We start from the raw sequence: 16509 nt of genomic DNA, 5'->3' as shown, positions 1-16509 counted from the left end.
AGCCCATAAGCTTCTATGTAGGCATTGCCTATCATTCAGAAGCTCCAGAAAGTGACACTTTCCGGAGCTTGCTGCATCCGGGCACATCGCAGCCCCATAGAATTATTTGGGGCTCCTCTGATATCTGCTGAGGACACTTATTAATACACATGGGAATCCCTATGTATTGCAGTAAATCCCTCAACCTGGCAACCTTCGAAGGTTTAACTTTGATACATCCTGCCCTCAGTCTGAAATTTTTTACATTTGTCCCCCATGTAGCATAAAATTGTTTTGTTAAGATGCAAAACTTGCCGATGTGTGCGGCCGATATGAACAATCGCGTTCAGTAATGAACAAGAAATTGTTCATATCGCTCAGTGTGTAGGCACCAATGATGAAGGATGCGCGGCCCGACGGTCGTTCATCATTGGTGCCAGCTCGTTTATGCCTGCAAGCCAATATAGACAATATCGTTCATATTAGCATGCATGGCTATGTGGCTGGGTGATGTCAGGGAGTGAAGACATTTCCCTCCCCCCCCCCCCCCCCCCGTTACACCCCTTCCCCCCACCGGGTCATCCGTCGGCCACCTCGGTGGCAAATGTGTATGGGGCATTAGAGTAAGCCAAATTCTAAATTAGGGCGAATATCTCTTAATTGTTAGTATCCGGAGCGAATCTCATGTTCAATTACTTATTTTTTTACACTAATGGGTGATTAGTCGCAGTTATTCAGGATGGTTATAACTCTGCTCTTCTATATAGATTTGATGGCATACATCATCTTAGAACTGTATTATACTTAGTGAATATTTGTAGTTTACATCAAGGCTTCGATGGTCACTGTTACTATGACAACTAAATGCCGTTTTGTTTTACAGGGGACGCACGAGTGAGTGGTATAATAAAGTATTTGGTCACATATGTGCTGCTGAGATACAGAGAATAAAAGACTCTTTCAACAAGAAGAAAGCAATTAAGACATGATTTGAGCAGCCATTTTGTTTGGGTGCTGTTAGGTCGTGCACTTCACTCACTTTCTGGAGCAAGAAGAAGGAAATGCAGATCAATAAAGTTTTTATCTTGGCAGATAATGTAGTCAGATACAATCTTGCTCCGCTTTTATACAGATCAGTTATGCATAAAGGAATTCTATTTTATACTATATTTTTTTCATGCAGGAAAGGGTACTTGAATCTGTTTTATTAATTTATGTACAAACGTAAAATGTTATGCGTAGATCTAGTTAAAGTGTATTGTATGTAAATGATCACTATACAAAAACCTATTTATAATTTTTGCATACATTTTTTTTTTTTAAGAATAAAGTTCAGCAAGTGTCTGCACATCTTGCTTATTTAGATATTTAGCATATATAGAATATTATGCGCACAGATTTGTAAATAATTGATTTATATATAATTTGGGAATTTCAGCTATACAAACGAAGGAAAAATAGCTGCTTGGTAACACTCCTATAATTAGGGTTTAAAGTGAAGAATTGTAAATGTAATTTATTTTTCCCATGACGTCTGCTAGTGATGGAGATAGAAGTGCTATATACAGTCCACAACTCTATCAGAATAACTAAACCTGATCCCCCAGCAGTAAAATGATATTTTTGGAATAACGCTGTTTGCGCCCATTGACCATTCTTCTCAGGTCTACCTGCTGTTATCTGGGGTATTTAACATTTTTGGGCAAGCAGCGAACATTCAGGGAAGATTACTGTGAAACATGATATTCCAACAGTTGAACTAACTGCCTATATATGACAACTGGAGCAGATGCCACCAGTATTTCCATTTCAGACCTGCATAATCCTGCCAAAGCCTGTCTGTATATAAATTCTTCTATATATTTTCTTTATATGGTGTATGATGATCTGTGTAACTCTGTTATCCCAAAGGGCACTACTCAGAATCCAGTGTATGCTGCTATGTGGGCAAATTGTTAGTACACGGTGGAAGAGCCAGGGGAAAGGCACACTGCCATATATTCTGTAGTGTTAGCACTAAGAGTAGTTTAATGCTGCTGGGGCAGTGTGTTAGCTACTCAAGTGATTCAAAAGGTGTAGAGTCTCCTTATATACATACAAAATAGAGAATTATTTTTTATTCTTCCAGGAATCCTGAAACCCCAAAAACCTGACAAGCCATAATAGAGGCAATTCAGCTGATACAGCTGGGAGAAAAGCAAAACAGAGCAAGTAACTTTGCACTGTGGTAAATCCATGTTGCACTGCAGGTGGTGCAGATGTAAAATATGCAGAGATTTAGATTTAAGAGGGGTGTTTCGATACTCAATTCTAAATTGCTGTGTATAAAGCTGTGCAGTATTTGTGAGCTACATGCAAAAGCAGCCAGTATTTACTATGCATGCAAAAAAATAAATTTGTTTGCACCCCCAGCATTGCAGCATGGTTTGTTGCAGATACAGTTTTCCAAAGAATCCGCACCAGTGAGTGTAGTTGCATGTGGACGTATGCATAGGTGGCTTATATGTAGATCATACTGTATATAGAAGGTGAGGATGGGGTGACCATAGGTTACATTTACTTTCCTACATATTGCAGTGTCAGGTGGGATGTAAATATGCATGTTGCAGACAGGAATCAACTTCGTTAAGCTGAAAGGGAACATGGGTTTAATAAAAAATGCATTGGAATTTTTGTTTTTTAATTGGCATATAGTGCATCTGGAAAGTATTTACTGCGCCTCACTTTTTTTTAACATTTTGTTATTTTACAGTCTTATTCCAAAATGGGATAAATTAATTTTTCCCTCAATTTTACACACAATACCCCAGAATGACAACGTGAAAAAAGTTTGAGATTTTTGCAAATTTATTAAAAATAAAAAATGAATAAATCACATGTACATAAGTATTCACACCTTTGCTCAATACTTTGTTGATGCATCTTTGCCAGCAAATACAGCCTCAAGTATATTTGAATATGATGCCACAAGCTTGGCACACCTATCTTTGGCCAATTTCGCCCATTCCTCTTTGCAGCACTTCTCTAGCTACATCAGGTTGGATGGGAAGCGTCTGTGCACAGCCATTTTCATCTCTCTAGAGCTGTTCAATCGGATTCAAGTCTGGGCCACTCAGTGACATTCACAGAGTTGTCCTGAAGCCACTCCTTTGATATCTCGGCTGTGTGCTTAGAGTCATTGTCCTGCTGAAAGATGAACCGACGCCCCAGTCTTTGGTCAAGAGCTCTCTGGAGCAGGTTTTCATCCAGGATGTCTTGTACATTGCTGCATTCATCTTTCCCTCTATGCTGACTAGTCTCCCAGTTCCTGCCGCTGAAAAACATCCCCACATCATGATGCTGCCACCACCATGCTTCACTGTAAGGATGGTATTGGTCTGGTTATGAGTGGTGCCTGGTTTCCTCCAAACATGACGCCTGGCATTAACGCCAAAGAGTTCAATCTTTGTCTCATCAGACCAGAGAATTTTGTTTCTCATGGTCTGAGAGTCCTTCAGGTGCATTTTGGCAAACTCTAGGCGGGCTGCCATGTGCTTTTTACGAAGGAGTGGCTTCCGTCTGACCACTCTACCATACAAGCTTGATTAGTGGATTGCTGCAGAGATGGTTGTCCCTCTGGAAGGTTCTCCTCTCTCCACAGAGGAATACTCTAGCTCTACAGAGTTACCATCGGGTTCTTGGTCACCTCCCTAACTAGGGCCCTTCTCCCCCGATCGCTCAGTTTAGACAGCCGGCCAGCTCTAGGAAGAGTCCTGGTGGTTCTGAACTTCTTCCAGTTACGGATGATGGAGGCCACTGTGCTCATTGGGACCTTCAAAGCAGCAGATATTTTTCTGTACCCTTCCCCAGATTTGTGCCTCGAGACAATTCTGTCTCGGATGTCTACAGACAATTCCTTTAACGTCATGCTTGGTTTGTTCTCAGACATGCACTGTCAAGTGTGGGACCTTATATAGACAGTTGTGTTCCTTTCCAAATCATGTCCATTCAACTGAATTTACCACAGGTCTACTCCAATTAAGCTGTAGGAACATCTCAAGGATGATCAGTGAAAACAGGATGCACCTGAGCTCAAGTTTTTTTTTTAGCTTCATCGCAAAGGCTGTGAATATTTATGTTCATCTGATTTCTTAGTTTATTATTTTTTAATAAATTTGTGAAAAATCACAAAACTTTTTTCACATTGTCATTATGGGGTATTGTGTGTAGAATTTTGAGGGGAAAAAAATAATTTAGTCCATTTTGGAAGAAGGCTGTAACATAACAAAATGTGGAAAAGTGAAGCACTGTGAATACTTTACGGATGCACTGTATATACAGATCTTGACTAAAGAAGTGAGGATATGGGTAACTTAATGTCCTCAGAAGGTGGGCAGCCCCGTCAATGTTCTTGCATGTGTAACCAGGGAAAATCGTGTGCTGGACGCTCCCCTGTTCTCGTATTTCATCAGTCATGGCCCAGAAATGGACAATGTGCTGCAAAAAATGGCAATCTATTTTGAACTTTGTTATTATTGTTCACATTATACAGTTGCACATCCTCAGTTTATGCTTTCCAAAGGCAATGTGTCTTTTTTTATTTTTAATGATTTTATGCATTGATTAATCATTTTTATAGATGCAGATCTAAACAATGTCTATATATTTTTATAAACCAGATGTATATTTTGCACAGGAGATATTCAAAGTGCAGATATTTTCTGTTCTCTCACAAACTGTTATGCATTATTTTCTATTTACAAAGGTTGCTTTGCAATAAGGAAACCTGTAACTTGTTCACTGCTATAATGTAACTGACAATGTACAGTCAATAAATGGTACAGCACTTCTAAAATGGACTCTTATTTCATAAACAGGGTATCCCTACAACTGTGTGTACATCTAATGCTGTAATTCAGCAGACTACATGTGCCTAGGTAGGTAGTGCTCCTCCTCTCTGCTGTTCCCTTGGCCTGGGCTAGCTGGTGTATGCAAGGTGATAGTGTAGCAATGTTTTTCCCAGATGTGGACACTGGCGATATTACATAACCATTGGGCAGTGCAATCTGAGTTGGGAGCAAGACCATATTGGTTCTCAAAATTAAACTCCATTCTTAGTGCAGTCAATACCTAAGGTCAGGGCCAGCAACAGAAATCTTGGTTCCCGGTACACTGATATCTCTGGGGGCCCACCTTGTCCCCAAACCCTTACCCTTGACCCCCAACCTCAGCAGTAAGCACACCACTCACACCAGCCGTAATACACAACCCCCTTCCTCCAAGCTCATAGCAGTGGCCGTCATTCCCTTGCTCTCCAGTACAGAGCGGTGGCCGGCACCGAGTCACAAGCACGATAAGATACCCCCACTCAACACACAACAGGCAGCATCCGGCACCGTAGTCCATCCTCCCTCCAGTACATAACAGTGGCCACAGTATAGCTGCAGCCAGAGAGACCACACCCCTAGTACACAGCATTTGACACCCCCTCTCCCACTCCACACACACACACACAACAGCCGGCATCCGACAACCCCCTCCACAACTACGCACACAGCACCCTGCATTCAACACCTCCCACCCCCCCCTCCACAGCAGCCAACACCCCCTCCCCCATTCCTTACACAGCAGACATCCGCGATTCCCCTCCCACCCTACAGACATACACAGTAGCAGCGTCCGGCTTCCGCCCCTCTATTAACCCCCTGCAGACATAAGGCAGCCTTCTACCAGCCCTGCAGCACACAATAGTAGCCGCTGATTCCCCCCCCCCCCCTTATCGCAGCATACACAGATGACATTGGTGGCCGTGTCCCCCTCTCCTCCCCACAACAGAGTGGCAGCCATCACAATTAGGAGGTGCGACCCGGGAGGGGTGTAACCTTTGACACCCCTGTTGCCGGGCCAGCCTAGTGTTACAAAATAGAAAAATAAAGATTCTCAACTCCTTCATTACTCCTGCCCACAACTTGTATAACAATATGAATATGGTTTCACTTGGCACTGGTCACACCAACACAGGACTGGTCACAGCTCTTCTGTTTCTCATAGCAGGCCTTTGATCATTTTCACCCCTAGGCCCATGTGGCTCTAAAATCTGGCTCTGACCAAATAGAGGACAGTGACTGAGAAAAAAGAGAACGGCTAATAGAAAGGAAATTACAGTAAGTGTATATTCAATATTTTTAATATATACTAATTTGTATTTTTTTACTTTTCAAAGTAGCATATCCGCTTTTATCATTTATACACATAATAGTTGTTTTAACTTAAAATAAGAATTTACTTACCGATAATTCTATTTCTCGTAGTCCGTAGTGGATGCTGGGGACTCCGTAAGGACCATGGGGAATAGCGGCTCCGCAGGAGACAGGGCACAAAAGTAAAAGCTTTAGGATCAGGTGGTGTGCACTGGCTCCTCCCCCTATGACCCTCCTCCAAGCATCAGTTAGGATACTGTGCCCGGACGAGCGTACACAATAAGGAAGGATTTTGAATCCCGGGTAAGACTCATACCAGCCACACCAATCACACTGTACAACCTGTGATCTGAACCCAGTTAACAGCATGATAACAGCGGAGCCTCTGAAAAGATGGCTCACAACAATAATAACCCGATTTTTGTAACAATAACTATGTACAAGTATTGCAGACAATCCGCACTTGGGATGGGCGCCCAGCATCCACTACGGACTACGAGAAATAGAATTATCGGTAAGTAAATTCTTATTTTCTCTGACGTCCTAAGTGGATGCTGGGGACTCCGTAAGGACCATGGGGATTATACCAAAGCTCCCAAACGGGCGGGAGAGTGCGGATGACTCTGCAGCACCGAATGAGAGAACTCCAGGTCCTCCTCAGCCAGGGTATCAAATTTGTATAATTTTGCAAACGTGTTTGCCCCTGACCAAGTAGCAGCTCGGCAAAGTTGTAAAGCCGAGACCCCTCGGGCAGCCGCCCAAGATGAGCCCACCTTCCTTGTGGAATGGGCATTTACATATTTTGGCTGTGGCAGGCCTGCCACAGAATGTGCAAGCTGAATTGTACTACACATCCAACTAGCAATCGTCTGCTTAGAAGCAAGAGCACCCAGTTTGTTGGGTGCATACAGGATAACCGCAAGTCAGTTTTCCTGACTCCAGCCGTCCTGGAAACCTATATTTTCAGGGCCCTGACAACATCTAGCAACTTGGAGTCCTCCAAGTCCCTAGTAGCGCAGGTACCACAATAAGCTGGTTCAGGTGAAACGCTGACACCACCTTAGGGAGAAACTGGGGACGAGTCCGCAGCTCTGCCCTGTCCGAATGGACAATCAGATATGGGCTTTTGTGAGACAAAGCCGCCAATTCTGACACTCGCCTGGCCGAGGCCAGGGCCAACAGCATGGTCACTTTCCATGTGAGATATTTCAAATCCACAGATTTGAGCGGTTTAAACCAATGTGATTTGAGGAATCCCAGAACTACGTTGAGATCCCACAGTGCCACTGGAGGCACAAAAGGGGGTTGTATATGCAGTACTCCCTTGACAAACTTCTGGACTTCAGGAACTGAAGCCAATTCTTTCTGGAAGAAAATCGACAGGGCCGAAATTTGAACCTTAATGGACCCCAATTTGAGGCCCATAGACACTCCTGTTTGTAGGAAATGCAGGAATCGACCGAGTTGAAATTCCTCCGTGGGGGCCTTCCTGGCCTCACACCATGCAACATATTTTCGCCAAATGCGGTGATAATGTTGTGCGGTCACCTCCTTCCTGGCTCTGACCAGGGTAGGGATGACCTCTTCCGGAATGCCTTTTTCCCTTAGGATCCGGCGTTCAACCGCCATGCCGTCAAACGCAGCCGCGGTAAGTCTTGGAACAGACATGATCCTTGCTGAAGCAAGTCCCTTCTTAGTATCTCTTGAAGTTCCGGGTACCAAGTCCTTCTTGGCCAATCCGGAGCCACGAGTATAGTTCTTACTCCTCTCCGTCTTATAATTCTCAGTACCTTGGGTATGAGAGGCAGAGGAGGGAACACATACACCGACTGGTACACCCACGGTGTTACCAGAGCGCCCAGCTATTGCCTGAGGGTCTCTTGACCTGGCGCAATACCTGTCCAGTTTTTTGTTCAGACGGGACGCCATCATGTCCACCTTTGGTCTTTCCCAACGGTTCACAATCATGTGGAAGACTTCCAGATGAAGTCCCCACTCTCCCGGGTGGAGGTCGTGCCTGCTGAGGAAGTCTGCTTCCCAGTTGTCCACTCCCGGAATGAACACCGCTGACAGTGTTATCACATGATTTTTCGCCCAGCGAAGAATCCTTGCTGCCATTGCCCTCCTGCTTCTTGTGCCGCCCTGTCTGTTTACGTGGGCGACTGCCGTGATGTTGTCCGACTGGATCAGCACCGGTTGACTTTGAAGCAGAGGTCTTCCTAGGCTCAGAGCATTGTAAATTGCCCTTAGCTCCAGTATATTTATGTGGAGAGAAGTCTCCAGACTTGACCACACTCCTTGGAAATTTCTTCCCTGTGTGACTGCTCCCCAGCCTCTCAGGCTGGCATCCGTGGTCACCAGGACCCAGTCCTGAATGCCGAATCTGCTGCCCTCTAGTAGATGAGCACTCTGCAGCCACCACAGAAGAGACACCCTTGTCCTTGGAGACAGGATTATCCGCTGATGCATCTGAAGATGTGATCCGGACCATTCGTCCAGCAGATCCCACTGAAAAATTCTTGCGTGAAATCTGCCGAATGGAATCGCTTCGTAAGAAGCCACCATTTTTCCCAGGACTCTTGTGCATTGATGCACTGACACTTGGCCTGGTTTTAGGAGGTTTCTGACTAGCTCGGATAACTCCCTGGCTTTCTCCTCCGGGAGAAACACCTTTTTCTGGACTGTGTCCAGAATCATCCCTAGGAACAGCAGACGTGTCGTCGGAATCAGCTGCGATTTTGGAATATTTAGAATCCACCCGTGCTGTCGTAGAACTACTTGAGATAGTGCTACTCCGACCTCCAACTGTTGTCTGGACCTTGCCCTTATCAGGAGATCGTCCAAGTAAGGGATAATTAAGACGCCTTTTCTTTGAAGAAGAATCATCATTTCGGCCATTACCTTGGTAAAGACCCGGGGTGCCGTGGACAATCCAAACGGCAGCGTCTGAAACTGATAGTGACAGTTCTGTACCACGAACCTGAGGTACCCTTGGTGAGAAGGGCAAATTGGGACATGGAGGTAAGCATCCTTGATGTCCAGGGACACCATATAGTCCCCTTCTTCCTGGTTCGCTATCACTGCTCTGAGTGACTCCATCTTGATTTGAACCTTTGTATGTAAGTGTTCAAAGATTTCAGATTTAGAATAGGTCTCACCGAGCCGTCTGGCTTCAGTACCACAAATAGTGTGGAATAATACCCCTTTCCTTGTTGTAGGAGGGGTACTTTGATTATCACCTGCTGGGAATACAGCTTGTGAATTGTTTCCAATACTGCCTCCCTGTCGGAGGGAGACGTTGGTAAAGCAGACTTCAGGAACCTGCGAGGGGGAGACATCTCGAATTTCCAATCTGTACCCCTGGGATACTACTTGTAGGATCCAGGGGTCCACTTGGGAGTGAGCCCACTGCGCGCTGAAACTCTTGAGACGACCCCCCACCGCACCTGAGTCCGCTTGTACGGCCCCAGCGTCATGCTGAGGACTTGGCAGAAGCGGTGGAGGGCTTCTGTTCCTGGGAAGGGGCTGCCTGCTGCAGTCTTCTTCCCTTTCCTCTACCCCTGGGCAGATATGACTGGCCTTTTGCCCGCTTGCCCTTATGGGGACGAAAGGACTGAGGCTGAAAAGACGGTGTCTTTTTCTGCTGAGATGTGACTTGGGGTAAAAAAGGTGGATTTTCCAGCTGTTGCCGTTGCCACCAGGTCCGATGGACCGACCCCAAATAACTCCTCCCCTTTATACGGCAATACTTCCATGTGCCGTTTGGAATCTGCATCACCTGACCACTGTCGTGTCCATAACATCTTCTGGCAGACATGGACATCGCACTTACTCTTGATGCCAGAGTGCAAATATCCCTCTGTGCATCTCGCATATATAGAAATGCATCCTTTAAATGCTCTATAGTCAATAAAATACTGTCCCTGTCAAGGGTATCAATATTTTCAGTCAGGGAATCCGACCAAGCCACCCCAGCGCTGCACATCCAGGCTGAGGCGATCGCTGGTCGCAGTATAACACCAGTATGTGTGTATATACTTTTTAGGATATTTTCCAGCCTCCTATCAGCTGGCTCCTTGAGGGCGGCCGTATCTGGAGACGGTAACGCCACTTGTTTTGATAAGCGTGTGAGCGCCTTATCCACCCTAGGGGGTGTTTCCCAACGCGCCCTAACTTCTGGCGGGAAAGGGTATAACGCCAATAATTTTCTATCGGCGGAAACCCACGCATCATCACACACTTCATTTAATTTATCTGATTCAGGAAAAACTACAGGTAGTTTTTTCACACCCCACATAATACCCTTTTTTGTGGTACTTGTAGTATCAGAAATATGTAACACCTCCTTCATTGCCCTTAACATGTAACGTGTGGCCCTAATGGAAAATACGTTTGTTTCTTCACCGTCGACACTGGAGTCAGTGTCCGTGTCTGTGTCGACCGACTGAGGTAAATGGGCGTTTTAAAGCCCCTGACGGTGTTTGAGACGCCTGGACAGGTACTAATTGGTTTGCCGGCCGTCTCATGTCGTCAACCGACCTTGCAGCGTGTTGACATTATCACGTAATTCCCTAAATAAGCCATCCATTCCGGTGTCGACTCCCTAGAGAGTGACATCACCATTACAGGCAATTGCTCCGCCTCCTCACCAACATCGTCCTCATACATGTCGACACACACGTACCGACACACAGGGAATGCTCTGATAGAGGACAGGACCCCACTAGCCCTTTGGGGAGACAGAGGGAGAGTTTGCCAGCACACACCAAAACGCTATAATTATACAGGGACAACCTTATATAAGTGTTTTCCCTTATAGCATCTTAATATATTATAATATCGCCACATAAAATGCCCCCCCTCTCTGTTTTAACCCTGTTTCTGTAGTGCAGTGCAGGGGAGAGCCTGGGAGCCTTCCTAGCAGCGGAGCTGTGTAGGAAAATGGCGCTGTGTGCTGAGGAGAATAGGCCCCGCCCCCTTTTCGGCGGGCTTCTTCTCCCGTTTTTCCGACAACCTGGCAGGGGTTAAATACATCCATATAGCCCCAGAGGCTATATGTGATGTATTTTTAGCCAGCATAGGTACTTTCATTGCTGCCCAGGGCACCCCCCCCAGCGCCCTGCACCCTCAGTGACCGTTGGTGTGAAGTGTGCTGAGAGCAATGGCGCACAGCTGCCGTGCTGTGCGCTACCTTAAGAAGACTGGGAAGTCTTCAGCCGCCGATTTCTGGACCTCTTCTCTCTTCAGCATCTGCAAGGGGGTCGGCGGCGCGGCTCCGGTGACCCATCCAGGCTGTACCTGTGATCGTCCCTCTGGAGCTAGTGTCCAGTAGCCTAAGAAGCCAATCCATCCTGCACGCAGGTGAGTTCACTTCTTCTCCCCTAAGTCCCTCGTTGCAGTGAGCCTGTTGCCAGCAGGACTCGCTGAAAATAAAAAACCTAACAAAACTTTTACTCTAAGCAGCTCTTTAGGAGAGCCACCTAGATTGCACCCTTCTCGGCCGGGCACAAAAACCTAACTGAGGCTTGGAGGAGGGTCATAGGGGGAGGAGCCAGTGCACACCACCTGATCCTAAAGCTTTTACTTTTGTGCCCTGTCTCCTGCGGAGCCGCTATTCCCCATGGTCCTTACGGAGTCCCCAGCATCCACTTAGGACGTCAGAGAAATTTAAATGAACAATGTTTTTTGTCTCCTAATACTTCTTAATGATATGGGCTCCTTTGTAGTAATTTAGCGCCACTTCTTCCTCTTGATCCAATGTTTACTGGGGGTATCCAATTAGGCATGATAAAACATTGGGTGTGAAACATCTGTTTTTTGCAATTTTTCCCGATGTTTCACCAATATATATATATATATATATATATATTTACACACTATCCAATTAGGATCACCTGTAAAAAAATAAATAAATAAAATCTCACGGAAACACACAGGTTCAGTGAAACCTGTGTGGTTTTTCACGACCACAGCCCCGTTTTCCCATGAAAACAGAACTGCTTTACTTGATTCTGTTTCTTCTGCCTGAGGCAGGTAAAACAAAATCCCAGATAAGCCACAGCTTGCGCTGGTTTATTATTATTAGCAGTTATTTATATAGCACATACATATTCTGCAGCGCTTTACAGAGAATATTTGGCCATTCACATCGGTCCCTGCCCCAGTGGAACTTAGTCTATATTCCCTATCACATGTATACACAGACACATTCACACTAGGGTTCATTTTGTTGGGAGCCAATTAACCTACCAGTATATTTTTGGATTGTGGGAGGAAACCAGAGTACCTGGGGGAAACCCACACAAGTACAGGAGAATATACAAACTCTGCACAATTAGGGCCATGGTGGGAATCGAACCCATGACATCAGTGCTGTGAGGCAATTGGGGATATACTGCAATTACCCACAGTAAATTACTTCAGGTCAGAGGCGGAACTACCGGCAGTGCAGGCAGTGCACTGCACTGGGGCCCGCCTCTGTCCAGGGGCCCAAGCATGTAATGAGTCAAACTGACTCATTACATGCCGCTGTGCGCTGCAGGCAACCGCTGCCCGCAGCGCACAGCCGCCCGGAGATAGGAGCTGAGCAGCGGTACAGACGGGGGAAGGAGGAGGGAGCCGGAGGACGGAGCCGCAGCAGCGCTTTGTTACTGGTGGAGGCGCTGCTGCTCCTCTGCTTCCCTATAGGCTGTCTTCCGAGAACAGCCTATAGGGAAGCAGAGGGGCAGCAGCAGCAGCGCCTCCACCAGTAACAAAGCGCTGCTGCGGCTCCGTCCTCCGGCTCCCTCCTCCTCATTCTCTACTGCCCGGGAATCGTCGTCTGACGCAGCTGCACCGAGGAGCCTGAGGGTAAGTATAATTCATTCTTTCTTTCTTTCTTTCTTTTTCTTTCCTTCTTTCTTTTTCTTTCCTTCTTTCTTTCTTGTGCCTGCCTGCCGCAATGTGTAAAAAGGGGGGACTACCTGCCGCACTGTGTAAAAAGGGGGGACTGCCTGCCGCAATGTGTAAAAAGGGGGGACTACCTGCCGCAATGTGTAAAAAGGGGGGACTGCCTGCCGCAATGTGTAAAAAGGGGGGACTACCTGCCGCAATGTGTAAAAAGGGGGGACTGCCTGCCGCAATGTGTAAAAAGGGGGGACTGCCTGCCGCACTGTGTAAAAAGGGGGGACTGCCTGCCGCAATATGTAAAAAGGGGGGACTGCCTGCCGCAATGTGTAAAAAGGGGAATCTGCCTGCCGTAATGTGTAAAAATGGGGACGCTGTCTGCCGTAATGTGTAACAAGGGCACGCTGTCTGCCGTAATGTGTAAAAAGGGCACGCTGTCTGCCGTAATGTGTAACAAGGGCACGCTGTCTGCCGTAATGTGTAAAAAGGGCACGCTGTCTGCCGTAATGTGTAACAAGGGCACGCGGTCTGCCGTTATGTGTAAAAAGGGGTAATCTGCCCGACGCTATGTGTAAAAATGGGGAATCTGCCTGCCGTAATGTGTAAAAAAGGGGGGCTGCCTGACGCTATGTGTAAAAATGGGGAATCTGCCTGCTGCTATGTGTAAAAAGGAGGAATCTGCCTGCCGTAATGTGTAAAAATGGGGACGCTGTCTGCCGTAATGTGTAACAAGGGCACGCTGTCTGCCGTAATGTGTAACAAGGGCACGCTGTCTACCGTAATGTGTAAAAAGGGCACGCTGTCTGCCGTAATGTGTAACAAGGGCACGCGGTCTGCCGTTATGTGTAAAAAGGGCACGCTGTCTGCCGTTATGTGTAAAAAGGGCACGCTGTCTGCTGTAATGTGTAAAAAGAGGAATCTGTTCGCTGTAAGGTGTAAAAGGGTCTCTACCTGGTGTAGTGGTGCTACTGTGCGGCGTAATTTGAATAATGGAGACTACTGTGTTGGTATTATTTTGTGGCCACACCCCTTCCCCACGAAGCCACGCCACTATGTATTTTTGCACGCGCCTACGGCGCGCACTGCCCCGGGGTGGACTTGGATGGGGGGGGGCCCAAAGCATTTTGTCGCACCTGGGCCCACCGCTTGCTTGTTCCGCCACTGCTTCAGGTAATTGGATACCCCCCCTAAAATATTTATCTTGAATGAACCATGTAACGGACACTTGAAAACAGTGGTTCAAGTGGAAACACTTGCACAGTGACCTGTGAATTGGTACACACACACACACACACACACACACACACACACACACACACACACACACACACAGATAGATAGATAGATAGTCCAAACATAGGCACTCTCCAGAACTTCAATAAGCTTCAAGATATTTTTAATCCAATACTCACAAAGTGATCATGCAAGGCTTTCATAAATGCATAGCAGGGAATTCAGCAACGTTTCGGTCCATGAGGACCTTTGTCAAGCTTTCATCATTACATGCCCATAAAAAGTACAAACCAGCAGAGCTATTCGCAGCTCTGGACTATGTTTATCGGAGATCTCCCATGATTTGAGGATTATTTGTGTAGTGCACCCCACTGTTGCCAATTAAAATGAGAGTGCTGGACTTCTACTATATATATATATATATATATATATATATATATGTAAGATAGAGAATATGCGAGCGCCACAAGTGTTACAGATACACCCGACTAAAAACACTCCCAATAATTTTGGGCGTCTGCCGTCCATTAAGTACGCAGTAGTGGTGAGTTACTGTTGTAATTGTTTATGGGAAAAATTGTATAAGGGTACTGGCGACCACTGGTGTTAAAAAACTTCTGTTTCAATCCATGTATATAATAAAATAAAATATACAAATTTATTTGGTACAGATAAAATATAATTAATATGACGATAAAATATGCAATACTAAAAAAGTGAAAAAAATTGAAAAAAAGGGGAAATGGGCTGTGTTTTAAAAACACATACGCAAGGTTCTAATACCAAGTTTTACATAAAAAATGAACAGATAAAATGACTAACAATGTTAAAAAATCGGAATAAATAAGGATAAATAAAGGAAGGAGAGTCTTAACTTGTAGTTAGAGGGTCACAGAGGGAGAGCCCAACGCGTTTCGTCCTGATGACTTCTTCAAGGGGTACTGGTGTGCTGGGATAGGGTCTCTATATATACCCTCTATAATCAGTCTATAATTGCTGATGTCACTTCCTGTTTCAGGGCAGGTCTAAAACCTTTTATTAAGAATACATGGAAAATTGTGCCTTACTATATGGGGGACAATACATATAGAGTGAAATATTCAGGTACATACACATTCTGAAATGAAAATATCTAGAGATCGTGTACTCGGACCGGAGTGCGGCATTTCCGGTATCCTCAAGTCTCTAATGCGCATGTGCAGGGTACATGTGTTCCTCTAGTGTCAGAGTGAGACGTTTCCGCCCCACTTCCGGTATCGTACTCGTATGGAATGCGCATGTGCCGTGGAAGGTCTTTGAATCAAGTTGAGTCCTCGTCATTCTCCCGGAACCGGAAGCCCGTTCACGTCTGATGCCAGTTGTCTTGTTGCCATGGAGATCCTCCCGTGAGCCGCATGACGACGTCACTTACACCGGAAGCAGACGTATAGCATACCGAAGATTTCTAGTCTAATTTACTCAAAGTCCATGCCTCGTTCTGGGTTCTGTAGCATCGTGGAACGCATAGTTCACTCTGATTGGCCAGTTATGCAGATGCTATTGTTCTCCGTAGTAAATATATAGGATGTGAAAATAAAAACAGTTTTAGTCATCATTTAGTGATTATTTTTATCAGACAAAGAGACGAGAGAATAAAAGGAGCAACCATATATTACTGTGTATATGTATTTGTTTACAAACAACATCATAATATATTATGTACAATCGGAAAATCGCATTATTTTAATTGCATTATTTTAATCGATTGCGGATAATAGACGTAATAATTCATTAATATATTAATATTTTAATATGGAAAAGTGCTTGTGCTATAGTGGTATGTGTGATAAAAACCAGCAAGATTAATATTAAAATTAAACGCGAGAAGTGTTTAAGTGATCGCGTTAGTACATATAAGTTCGTCCAGTGCCATATATTATTACAGTGATTCTAACGATCTATGTACGATACGACGTGAGAGATATTCTAGTATGTTAATATTCTATTATTACAGTGAAATTAAAAAGATATAAAGAATTATAAAGTATAAAATGTGAGCAATATTTTTACGAGTGCATATATATGTGGGTGTCGTAATTTACATATGGTGAATACCTTGTTTCCCGTTTGCTCTTCTTATACAGTACCGGATCTTCCCAGGTAGTCACCTCCCCTGGTACTGGTCCGGCCCGACACTGTTTTGCTTCCAAGATCGGACGAGGTTGGGCTTTCCCAGTGTGGAATGACTGTATTT

General features: G+C 45.3%; 1 protein-coding gene and 1 pseudogene across 2 annotated transcripts in view; one reads left to right on the top strand and one right to left on the bottom strand.

Moving 5' to 3' along the window:
- Nucleotides 1–4813, top strand: part of LOC134933196 (rho GTPase-activating protein 7-like) — a 426624-nt gene extending 421811 nt beyond the window's left edge. For both annotated transcript variants that reach the window (XM_063928234.1, XM_063928235.1), the window contains exon 14: nt 863–4813. In XM_063928234.1, the coding sequence (XP_063784304.1) occupies nt 863–968 (106 nt within the window). In that variant the 3' untranslated portion in view covers nt 969–4813. The remainder of the gene's footprint in view (nt 1–862) is intronic.
- Nucleotides 4814–16390: 11577 nt separating this feature from the next.
- LOC134937221 (5S ribosomal RNA) lies at nt 16391–16509 on the bottom strand (annotated as a pseudogene).

The sequence above is a fragment of the Pseudophryne corroboree genome, chromosome 6, assembly GCF_028390025.1.
Source record: "Pseudophryne corroboree isolate aPseCor3 chromosome 6, aPseCor3.hap2, whole genome shotgun sequence".
In the NCBI taxonomy this organism is placed as follows: domain Eukaryota; kingdom Metazoa; phylum Chordata; class Amphibia; order Anura; family Myobatrachidae; genus Pseudophryne; species Pseudophryne corroboree.
Note: the sequence above shows the minus strand (reverse complement) of the source record. Positions and strands in the feature narration are given on the sequence as shown.